Source organism: Tursiops truncatus, chromosome 3 (assembly GCF_011762595.2).
Source record: "Tursiops truncatus isolate mTurTru1 chromosome 3, mTurTru1.mat.Y, whole genome shotgun sequence".
Classification (NCBI taxonomy): Eukaryota; Metazoa; Chordata; class Mammalia; order Artiodactyla; family Delphinidae; genus Tursiops; species Tursiops truncatus.
The window spans coordinates 116912735-116925634 of NC_047036.1; the positions used below are offsets into that span (position 1 = coordinate 116912735).

Here is a 12900-nt window from a genome sequence, read left to right on the forward strand (position 1 = left end):
ACCATTGTAAAGCAATTATACTCCAATAAAGATGTTAAAAAATAAATAAAACAAAACATTCGTTAGTATTAAAAATAATAATAGTAACTAAGTCTTTAATTGCAGTGATTTTGGAACTGTGGTTGTCTGACCTTGTTAAAGACAGTATCTCAGGGAAAACCTGTAAGACTTTTTTTGATAATAACATGTTGCAAATATTTGAGCTACCTGCAGTTTTGAGTTCTCCTATTCTAGCAAAAGAAGCAGTGAAATCTCTTATTTTTTTGTCCAGTAGTTTTGTCACCCTCTTGCAGTTCTGAGCATTTAAACATCTAATGGATTATTTTTTTCCTTTGAACCTAAGAATCATTTTGAATGCATTGGATGAGCTTATTTTTAAATCTGAAGTTACATATGTTATTCATATATATTGACTACAGTCCTTAAGAATAGACAACTGTTTTTTACCCAGGTTTTTTTTTTTTTTTTTTTTTTGCGGTACGCGGGCCTCTCACTGCTGTGGCCTCTCCCGTTCTGGAGCACAGGCTCCGGACGCACAGGCTCCGCGGCATGTAGGATCCTCCCGGACCAGGGCACGAACCCACGTCCCCTCCATCGGCAGGTGGACTCTCAACCACTGCGCCACCAGGGAAGCCCCCCAGTTGTTTTTAAATAGCTTTGTTGTTGTTTAGTTTACACACCATAAAAGTTCACTCATTTTAAATGTACAATACAATGACTTTTAGAAAATTTACATAATTGCATAACCATCACCTCCATCAAGTTTTGGATCCATCACTCCAAAAAAATCTCTCATGCCTGTTTGTGATCAATCCTCATTCTTACCACTATAATCCAGGCAACCAGTATTTTCCTTTCTGTCTCTATAGATTTGCCTTTTCTCTGTAGATCTGTTATAAATGGAATTGTACAATATGTGGTCTTTTGTGTCTGGTTTCTTTCACTTAGCATAATGTTTTCAAGGTTCATCCACGTTGTAGGCTATATCAGTAGTTCCTTTTTATTGCTGAATAGTCTCAGTTCTTCCTAAACAAGATTAAGCCTTGAATTTGCCTCTAAGTAGTTATTATATGTTTCCTCCACTTTATGCCCAGATGTTAAGATTGTTAATATTGATAATTATTTTGCCATGAGGGGAGTAAATTAATTTAAGTGTGATCGAAAACCTTAAATTAATATACAGTTACTTCATTTTTAACATACACTGTCAATATGAGTAATCCTATATGGGAAGTCTGATTTTCTCCTAGGTATTATTCATTGTTTCTCTCATAGACTTTTACGTGAAGAGTTTATAACTCAGAATAATTGTCCTTTGTGATATAAGTTTAATACAGTGTTCAGGTACAGAAGTGTTTAAGACTTAATTAATGAAAAATTTTAGAAGGTTATATCTTAAAAATTGATTTCAAATTATATTTTAATATAATAAAGAAACATTTTGGCAGTTTGAAAGACACTTTTCCCTACTTTGATCTACAAGTTACAGTTTCTTGCAGTAACCTGTACTAATATTGTAAAAAGAACAATTGGGCAGTCAAGCCAATATTAATGATACCCTCAACATTATTTTGATACTGCTTTAGATTTGATGTTCTTTAAAAAGTCCAATTAAATAAGCAGAATTTTGAGGTTCTTTCCTCTTTGATTTCCTTTTCTCCCTAATCCTGTGTTTTCCAAAATCATCCAATCCTATAAATATTAGATTTTTTTAATTGAAAAAGTCACATTTTTTGAATTGGCAACATCCCTGTTTGTGCTATGTAAAATAGATGAGTCTGGTCTTTAATCTACCTACAACTGGTATGAATCTGAACATTCATTCTATAGCATTAGTTATATGGGTTTTGGGAGGGAAGTATGTGGTGGGGGGTGGAGGGAGGGCTGGGATTTTTTTTTTTTTTTTTTTTTTTTTTTTTTTTTTTTTTTTTTTAGCATGGCACATTTTCAAACATTTTTCATGTGCTTAGGTACATCCAAGCAGAAGTCCAGTTCCCTGCAGGTAGCAGATCAGGACGTACTGCCACCTTTTCACCCATACCAGCCTTTGGAGTGCATAGTAGAGGAGACTGAAGGAAAACTCAATGAACTGGGACAAAGAATTAGTGCTATTGAAAAAGCACAGCTTAAATCATTGGAGTTAATTCAAGGTGAACCTCTGAACAAAGATAAGATAGAAGAACTTAAAAAGAACAGAGAAGAGCAAGTCCAGAAGAAGAAGAAAATACTGAAAGAACTGCAGAAAGTGGAAAGGCAGTTGCAGATGAAAACACAGCAGCAATTTACCAAAGAATACTTGGAAACCAAAGGTCAGAAAGACACAGTATCTCCACACCAGCAGTGCTCTCATAGAGGAGTCTTCCCAGAAGGGGAAGGAGATGGTAGTCTCCCAGAGGATCACTTTTCAGAGTTACCTCAGGTTGACACAATCTTATTTAAAGATAATGATGTTGATGATGAGCAACAGTCTCCACCATCGGCAGAACAAATTGATTTTGTCCCAGTCCAGCCTTTATCATCTCCACAGTGTAACTTTTCCAGTGAATTAGGTTCTAATGGGACAAATTCTCTTGAACTTCAGAAAGTATCAGGTAATCATCAGATTATAGGACAGCCTCAGATTGCTATTACTGGACACGATCAGGGGCTGTTAGTGCAAGAACCAGATGGACTAATGGTTGCAACTCCAGCCCAGACGCTTACCGACACTCTTGATGACCTGATAGCAGGTGGGTTAAGAAATATACCTGTAATAATTTCTCTTTAATCTTTGTGCTCAACTTCTTTACATGACTTTCCCAAAACACCAACTTGGTACTTTTCCATTTTAGAACTATCTTTATAAAATTACTCATTTCTTGAGGTGTTTTGGAAGTGAATTTAACTAAACTCAACAACACTAACACACAAAAGTGTGTTTTCCCTCTTCTTTTTTGTTATTTGCAAAAGCAAAGAAATAAAGTTGCCATGATCCTTTATTTTAGCCCTTTGGTATCAAAATCACCCTGTGTTGTATCTTGGGTAGGAGATCTCAAAATAGAATTTCTTTGTAGGCTTTAGAGATAATCATATAAGGTTAGACATTTAATTTTCCTGCTGGTGATTTTCATATTTGGAAATCAGAATTCTAAATCGCATTGCTTTTTCTTTATTTATAATTTTATTAGATCAATTTAAATATTTCTAATTAAAAGGAATGTTCAGAAAAAAACTATAGCATTCCATGTTTTTAAAATATTTGTGGTTAGAAGATCATTGTCAACTTGATAACGATTTGGAGATTGGGATTTTTGTATTAACTGTCTTGATGAAAGCACACAGAAACCGCACACAGAAACCACACACACACACACACACACACACACACACACACACACACACACACAGCAAAGCAAAAAAGAAACCAGCCTTATAAACTTACAGTATATGTTTCTGTTTATTGTTGTGTGGAAAATTACAACTAGATATGAAATGAGGTGCACAAGTTTACTTTCCGTTTCATTGTCCTTGCAGCAGTGGGAAAACAGTGCAATTAATCATTTACCTTCCTAAAGATGGCTGGTGAATGTATCACCTCCATGAGAGCCCAGTTCAGAAATGCAGCCAGAATGGCTGTTGACAGTGGATGAAGACCAAGAACTAAGATGTAGCTGGAGTGATATTCAAAGGCAGGCCAGTCCTCTGTCTCTTGATTGCAACATTTTTTTTCTTTACTGTTGTCTGTTTCTTCTTGTCGTATTCTCCTCCCCTCCTCCCATCCCAGTTATGCTATCCCAGTTTCCTTTCTTCTTTTGTGAGCCTTTAGTCTTCCTAATCTTTACTGAATCTTTTAAAATGTGGAGTAAGATTACTTAATTCAGGAATTTTATTGGGCATGTGTATGACTTCGAGTGGTTATAGAATTATAATAGTGCCTTTGAGGCTCCTCTGATATGTAATAGGTATTGCTGTGCAGAGGAGGAATGTCTTAGTTTTCATAAAGGAAATAAAAATGCTGGGAAATGTTTTAAGGAGTTAGATTCTTTATTCTTTACTTTTGTTTTTTATATCTTCAACCCATAGCCACTTAACTCAAATTGACTTTGTGTCATTAGCATTGCAAGTTGTTATAAATTTTGAATAAACTCTTATAGTTCATTTATGGTTCTGATTTCTAATCTGGTAAAAGCAGATATTGGAGTGTGAAGTATGATTATAAATAATAATGATGAAACTGGTGACCTGAGAGTAACATTTTTAAGACTTAGGATTCTATAAATATCATTATAATGTTCCTAATTAAGTACTCAGTTTGCAGTTATGAAACCCACATTATTGATCAGTTTAGTTTGTTGGAACTTAGGACCTGTCCTTTTTTTTTTTTTTTTTTTTAAAGGAGAAACAGCTCTAAAGGGAACTTGTAGGTGTTAACTTTATGGTAGTATTTACTGCTGTTTCTTGTAGAGGAGGTCAAATTCTGGTTATTTCACTGAAGTATTTGTTAAATTAAAATGATCTTTTACAAAGTTCACATGAAACTTCAAAAAATTGGTTTAGAAAACATCTTTTAATTATATTTAACATTAATATGAATAAAATTTAATTTCTCTTAGACATTAATGTCTAGTGACAGTTGCCCCACCATATTGTACAATATTCTTTTATTAATATACTTTAAAGTATAAATCCGTCAATACATTAAAAATTACACATTTTTTTCTCTCTTTTTTTTTTGGCTGCTTGGCTTGTGGGATCTAGTTCCCCGACCAGGGATCAAACTCAGGTGCCCAGCAGTGACAGTGCCTAGTCCTAACCACTGAACCTCCAGGGAATTCCCTGAAAATTATCTTCATTTAAAATTTTTTTCATTTTGCTGAAGCTTACATTTTAAAATATATAGCAATAATTAGATTTTCTTTGTTCAAAATGATGACTTACCTCAAAATTTAAAACTTTATTAAGTCTAAGTTTCTCTTAATTTCTTAATTGAAGATGAAATAAATAAGAATGAATTAGGTAAATACCTAATGCTTTGATTTTATGACATGTTAATATACCAGTAGAATTATAGATCAGACCAAAGATATAATTAATTTTACCTAAATTAAATCTAGTTATCATGCCTCATAGTTAATAAAAGAGAGGAAGAGAGGATACTGTACATCTTACAATTTTACTTTAGATAATATTCATATATAATAGCAATAAGTTTCACTCTTTAAATATAAGAGTATTTTTCTTTCTTCTTTTCTTTTCTTTTATTTTTTTGCGGTACGCGAGCCTCTCACTGTTGTGGCCTCTCCCGTTACGGAGCACAGGCTCCGGACACGCAGGCTCAGTGGCCATGGCTCACGGGCCCAGCCGCTCCGTGGCATGTGGGATCTTCCCGGACCGGGGCACGAACCTGTGTCCCCTGCATCAGCAGGCGGACTCTCAACCACTGCGCCACCAGGGAAGCCCAAGAGTATTTTTCTTTATTGCTGTTCTACTCTCAGAATATTTGTCATGATAATGAGTTGGTTAGATACATAATTTATGAATGTCATAACTTGACTAGCTGACTGACAGCCATAACTATATAGTCTTAAACGTATCATACTTGATATAGTCTCAGCCAGAATATATGTATACTCTTGATTGGAAGCATGGTTGTTCAGGTTCATTTCTTCTGAAATTAAGTGTCAGGCTTTTAGAAGTTATCGTAATAGCAAATGATTCTCAGTTCAGATGTCTAGAATTAAGGTCTGAAAATAAAAAGCAATTTAAAGAAATTCAAAATAGCTTTGACCATTGAGCAGTTCTAGAAACATCTAGTAAAATTTTCAGGCTTAATATATAAAGAAGCTTGGTTAAAAAATCAACTAGTATCACTTTATTTACATTTATTGAGCGCTTACCATGCACCAAGCTCAGTGCTAAATGCTCTTATATACATTATCTCATGGGCTCTTTATAGTAATACTATAAAATAAGTCCATATCCCATCTCTGTTTTTCTGTTGAAAACTGAGGCTAATGGAAATTAAGTTGCTAGTAAGTGTTAAGATTCAAACTCAGTTCAGCCAGTTTAAGAACCTTAGAAGTAATATGCATGCATCTGATTCAACTTGAAGTTCTGAGTTTATATTAAAGATATTATTTCCTTAGACTTCTAAATTCTACTAAATAACAATTTCCCTTATTATTTTTATATTAAGATTTGATGTGCATGTAAGGTTTAATATAGTTTTGTGACTTGAGAACATTGTTACTGTTGTTGACATCTTAATAGGCTCTCTTCAAACAAATTCCAATTCCATAGTATCTTTTTTTTTTTTTTTTTTTTTTTTGCGGTACGGGGGCTTCTCACTGTTGTGGCCTCTCCCGTTGTGGGGCACAGGCTCTGGACGCGCAGGCTCAGCAGCCATGGCTCACGGGCCTAGCCGCTCCGCGGTATGTGGGATCTTTCCAGACCGGGGCACGAACCCGTATCCCCTGCATCGGCAGGCGGACTCTCAACCACTGCGCCACCAGGGAAGCCCCATAGTATCTTGCTTTAAGTAATCCTGTGGTAGTCATTTTAGGCTTAAGAATAAAAAAGTAATTAGGAAATTATCTTTGAGGGAATTTACAGTAAAATATCTTTAAGTAATAATTTCTTCTAATAGATGTTAATATTTTATTTATAGATTGTTATTTATATGGAACTATTTAATAAAGTTACTATTATCTAAAACAGATTACAGTGATTTAATTTCTTAAGGCCTTGCAACATAGTTTACATATACCTAGTATCTGAGATGTTTATGTAATAAAGTTTATTACTGTCTTCCATATTGGCTACAAAACTATCTTAAATTTCATAAAGAATTAAGTAAAATACTGCACTTATTTAGTTCTTCTATCACCCCATTTTAGGATAGTGCATAAATTTAATTTGAATTATGTAGTGACTTTTGTGATAGTGATCTGTTTTGGTCATTTTCAGAGACATTTTGTTCAGAAATAGAAAACATTTTAGGATTTATGAAAAAAATTTCATAGTCCTGGTGTAATTTTATCTTCATAAAACCTTTATTCCACATGTACTTTTAAAATCTTTGCTACTTTCTAGTTTTTTCTTTAGAACTTTTCATATGTAATTAATCCTATTAGAGTCACTTCTGTGGAATGTTTCTGATTGTCATTATTACAGGGAGGAAAAAATGTCTTGAGGATACTGTTGTACAAAAATGTACAATCAATGTAACAATACATATTTGGTAACAGAGCTGTTAAATGTACAAAAGTATTTTTTAAAAACCAACTCTGTAAAAAAGTCTTTTATAACATCATATTCTGGCATAGCACTCTAGTCAACTATTTTAAATTTTTTGAATATCTGTTGTTCATAATAACAAAAAGATAACATGAATAAACAAATTTAATGATAGAAAAGTAATTCTTTAGTAAGATATATGTTGATAATTATATGACTACTGTTAAAATCTTACTATTACAAAGGTGCCATATATCAATGTTTAGTGTCTTGTTTCTGGAACTGTTTCCAAACATATCAGCTGTTTTGAGGAGGCATAACAAAATACTATCTGCTTTTAATTCATTCAATGACAAAAATTTTTAAAGCTGTGTTTTCATTGTGCGTGTTCTTACAGGCAAAAGAAATATTTATAATAATCATTTTTATTTGTAACCATATAGTTAAATTATGTATATTTATGTGGTGACAGAAGCTGTAGAAATTCATATTATCAAGATGTGATTTTATATATATTTGTTACGAGCAGGGAGGGACAGCTCATGTAGAAACATATCTGAACATCTTAAAATTTGCTATTATTTAAAGCATACTATTAAATATAGTATAGTACTATAATAATAGTGTAGTACTATTAGCATACTACACTTATCTTTCATACTTGTGATCAGTATCCTTGATTGGGATCCAGTCATATCAAAATTCTAGAGAGAAAGCATTCTCCAATCTTGAAATGCTTACATTTTTCTTTAAGACCTGTGTGTTTTTGATTGACTTTTAGTGTGGGTAAGAGGAAGTTATTGCCATCATTGAAACTTTGTTGTCTTTTTCTGTATTATTAATGATTATATGTTTTTTCTGAGTTTTTTCTTTCTTCAGTGAATTGTAATGTTTTTATTTTTCAATGCAGTGATTAATAGTACTGAAAATCCTATAAAATACCTGATAATTACATATATTAGGCACTTACCAAACACTGTGTTAAATACTTTTTGCACATTTCTCATGGATAATTCACAACATCCCTCTGAGATAGGTCCTATTTCCCTCTTCATGGGGCAAACTCCATCTCATGAAAGAAAAGAAATATGCAGAGAGAGAAAGATATAATTTCATTTAATTCAGTTTCAGACATCAGATTTTGAGGTCCCAAATAAAAGTTCCAATGTTCATTTTTAAAATAGTTTGATTTTCAGACATTGATTCATTTTAGCAAATTTTCAGAGTAAATATTGAATTTTAAAAACACATACTCTCTGCTATTTATGTGAGAAATATTCTAACTTGTTCTTCCCTTTTTTCTGCTTCTTCTGCTTCTTTTTTCCTTCTTTTTTTTTTTTAATGCATTGTCCTCAGGATGTTTTTATCTAATTGCCTTTTACAAACTAAGATATAAGATTCCTTTTTTTTTTATTGGAAACTATTTTCTCCCTATTGACAATATAAAAGGCTACCATTTGTTGTATATGCACTAAATATCAGGTACGATGCTCAATATTTTACTTCATTATCTCAAGGGGTTTTCCCAACAACCTTACAATGGAGGTACTGTAATTATCATCCCATTTTACACATAAGGAAATTGAGGTTCAGAGACGTTAAGTTACTTGCCCAAGATCAGAAAGTCATTGGTAGAACTGGGATTCAAACATATGTCCATCTGACTCAAGCTTGTGATTTAATTACTACATTATATTACTGCTATAGAATTTTCCGTTTTCTGTGTTTTTCTGTACACAAATGACATTACTCTTTTAAGTAGAATTCAGCAATATGAATATTGTTTTTCAGCTGTGAGTAGCAGAGTGCCCACTGGTTCAAACAGTTCCTCTCAGACGGCAGAATGTCTTACACCTGAGCCCTGTTCGCAGTCTCCAAGCAATGTGGCTTCCCAGTCTGTGCCTCCTGTGTATCCTTCAGTTGACATCGATGCACATGTGAGTAGACTGCTTTATTTATTTATTTATTTATTTATTTAGGTAATTTATTTTTTTGGCTGTGTCGGGTCTTAGTTGCAGCATACGGGGTCTTCGTTGTGGCATGCGGGATCTTTCATTGTGGCGCATGGGCTTCTCTAGTTGTGGTGCGTGGGCTCCAGAGTGCCCAGGCTCAGTAGTTGTGGCATGTGGGCTCTCTTAGTTGTGGCCCACGGACTCTTAAGGTTTTTTTCCTTTTCCTAGACTGAGAGCAACCATGACACAGCATTAACGCTAGCTTGTGCAGGTGGTCATGAAGAACTTGTATCTGTACTCATAGCGCGAGATGCTAAAATTGAACACAGAGACAAAAAAGGTAAGAAATGTTAGTGAGAAATAAAGCTGGAGAGTAATTATATCAGAAAACAATTCATTTTTTACTATCAATAAGTGGTTCCTAGACTATTCAGTGAAAGAATGGGTTTGCATATTTCAATTAAGAATATCTGGATTTGTTAATCTACAGAGCCAAATTATTCTTCAAAAATTAGACTGTAGATCATCAAGGAAGCAAGCTGTGTTTAGCTTTCTCCTTAATCTAAAAGTAGAGCATGCAGAGGTATCAAAGTTTATTATGAGTATAAACTTTAATAGTTTCGTTTGACTTAGCATTTTCTTTTTATCAGGTGTTTATGGGGTTTTGTCACTAACAAATTAGGGTTTAAAACAGTTTTATGTTAAATGATTATAAGTATCTGCCCTAAAGACCTTTTCCTACTAAAATAATAGAGAATTAAAAACAGTGCCTTAATATGTTAAAAAACACAAATTTGACCAAGATTTTTATTTTCTGATTTAGGTTTCACACCACTGATCCTGGCAGCAACAGCAGGACATGTTGGAGTTGTTGAAATCCTTTTGGATAAAGGTGGAGACATAGAAGCACAATCTGAACGAACTAAGGATACTCCGCTTTCATTGGCATGTTCTGGTGGACGTCAGGAAGTATGTTAATGTTCATTTTCTAAACACTTGTATTTTAAATATGCATATGCTTAGTAATTTAGCTACATGAATAAAACTTGCATGTGTTTTGACATGTTCTATATATTAAATTTAATGAGAATAGTAAATGCCCTTTTAAAGAATCTGTTTCTTGCCTTTCAGGCAAAATAAAAATTCTCATCATCCTTACGTTTATTGGGATTCAATAGAGCATAGTCCTAACACATGAAATGCAAATTTATCACTCAATAATTGAGGAATAGAAACAGTAACAACTTGTTATTTCAGTATGATTGGAATTTCATAGCTCTGAATTCCTTGATATGAAATTGAATTCATTTCTGTAGTGCTGATATTTGAATATTTAGGGTTTAATTAAAATGTTAGGTATTTAGACAAGGAAGTTATAAGTCCCATTTCTTTGTGCTTCCTTCATTATAAGATAGAGCCTTGGTGTAAACTAGATTTCTCTGTTCATATTTTACTTTGTAGGTAGTAGACTTGCTGCTGGCTCGGGGTGCAAATAAAGAACATAGGAATGTGTCTGATTATACACCACTGAGTCTAGCTGCATCTGGAGGATATGTGAATATCATTAAGATTCTGCTTAATGCCGGGGCAGAAATTAATTCAAGGTATCTATCACCTGTTTATTTTATTACTCATGATTAGTAAATTATTACCTTGGAATTAAGTGTTTTCCCCTAAATATTTGGACAGATACCATTTTTAATTAAGATAGTACTAAAGTTGCAAGGCCAACAGTTATTCCTATAATGTGCTTATAAGTAATCAAAGCTTATTTCAGCTAACGTTGCTGTTTTTAAAGAGGTTTCTTTTCAGAAAACACTGTTATATATAGTTGGAAATTTATGGCCTCTGCATAGGGATTATGTTTTAAATTGTGAGATTTTCCTACTTCTAATTATTAGTCTAAACAAATAAAATCTATTCATTGGAGTTAGAAATCTTTCTTCTTACTGAAGCTTTTTCATTTTTTATGTTCTCTATGCTTTTTAAGAAAACAATAGGCAACATATTATTTTAATTTTCTAAGCACATTTTCCCCCCCTTAGGACTGGGAGTAAACTAGGTATCTCTCCCCTGATGTTGGCTGCAATGAATGGACATGTTCCTGCAGTGAAACTGCTGCTTGATATGGGTTCAGACATTAATGCCCAAATAGAGACCAATCGGAACACAGCTCTCACCTTGGCCTGTTTCCAAGGACGAGCAGAAGTAGTGAGTTTGCTTCTGGACCGAAAAGCCAATGTTGAACATAGGGCAAAGGTAAGCATTTTATAACTTGTCCTCTACTTCAGATATATTTTTAATAGAAAGAGCAACTTAAATTGAATGTACTATTTTAAATTGTCATAAGTTAAAACTGATGCCCCAATGCAGGACTGGAGAATAGTGCTATACAGTGTGTCACTGGCCATTGGTCAGTGGCACACTATCACCATTCATGACTTTTATTAAAGGCAGTGAAGAAAAATAGAATCAGTACTTTTTTCCAACTTCAGCCTTGAGTGGCTTGAAGAACTCCTTTAATGAGGCATGTGCTTACCATTGGTAAAAACCCCAATCAAAAAAATTGCTGCAGGGACTTCCCTGGTGGCGCAGTGGTTAAGAATCCACCTGCCAATGCAGGGGACATGGGTTGGATCCCTGGTCCAGGAAGATCCCACATGCCGCAGAGCAACTAAGCCTGTGCACCACAACTACTGAGCCCACGCACCACAACTACCGAGGCTGTGCGCCACAACTACTGAAGCCCACGTGCCTAGAGCCTGTTCTCCGCAACAAGAGAAGCCACCACAATAAGAAGCCTGTACACCGCAACAAAGAGTAGCCCCCACTCGCCACAACTAGAGAAAGCCTGCACAGCAACAAAGACCCAATGCAGGGACTTCCCTGGTGACACAGTGGTTAAGAATCCACCTGCCAATGCAGGGAACACGGGTTCAAGCCCTGGTCTGGGAAGATCCCACATGTGCACCACACTACTGAGCCTGTGCTCTAGAGCTCACAAGCCACAACTACCGAGACTGTGTGCCACAACTACTGAAGCCCACGCGCCTAGAGTCCGTGCTCCGCAACAAGAGAAGCCACCGCGATGAGAAGCCTGCACACCACAGTAGCCCCCGCTGGCCACAACTAGAGAAAGCCCGTGTGCAGCAACGAAGACCCAACACAGCCAAAAATAAATAAATAAATTTGTTTAAAAAAAAAAAAAGACCCAGTGCAGCCATAAATAAATAAATAAAATCATGACTATTAAAAATAAATTGCTGCATAGATTATACAATTAAGACAACTAAAATCTAATCTGACCACGACAGATTACTTTTTGTATTACAAGTATTCAGTGTGACCCATTTATCTATTAGAAGTCCTAAAGAAAGCCATATTATTTTGGTAATGATACCAGTAGGAAAAGTCTTCTGGTGAAATGTTGGAGACTAATGAGCAAAGACACATGCATAAAATTTATAAAATGATATTTTAATCTATTTTACCCAAGTTTGAGTAGCATTTAAGGAGTTTATCCTGGGTTATTTAGCAAACTGCCTTTTTAGATAGAGTATAGTCTAAACAAGATAGAGTATATTCTAAACAAAGTTTTCCCATTGAACATTGTGCCATATTTAATTTTCTTTTTATTCGTTTTAATATTTCTGTTTGTTGTGCAGAGCAGGTATTGTCTCATGTAAAGTTATAACAGTAGAGAAGTTATGAAATTGTTTATTCTTTTAGCATG

General features: G+C 34.5%; 1 protein-coding gene across 3 annotated transcripts in view; it reads left to right on the forward strand.

Annotated features, from left to right (window-relative positions):
- Positions 1 to 12900, forward strand: part of ANKHD1 (ankyrin repeat and KH domain containing 1) — a 116050-nt gene that overhangs the window by 79668 nt on the left and 23482 nt on the right. For all 3 annotated transcript variants that reach the window (XM_019924539.3, XM_019924541.3, XM_019924544.3), the window contains 6 exons: positions 1971 to 2729; positions 9007 to 9152; positions 9396 to 9507; positions 9991 to 10136; positions 10629 to 10771; positions 11213 to 11426. In XM_019924539.3, coding sequence (XP_019780098.1) covers positions 1971 to 2729; positions 9007 to 9152; positions 9396 to 9507; positions 9991 to 10136; positions 10629 to 10771; positions 11213 to 11426 — 1520 coding nt within the window. The remainder of the gene's footprint in view (positions 1 to 1970; positions 2730 to 9006; positions 9153 to 9395; positions 9508 to 9990; positions 10137 to 10628; positions 10772 to 11212; positions 11427 to 12900) is intronic.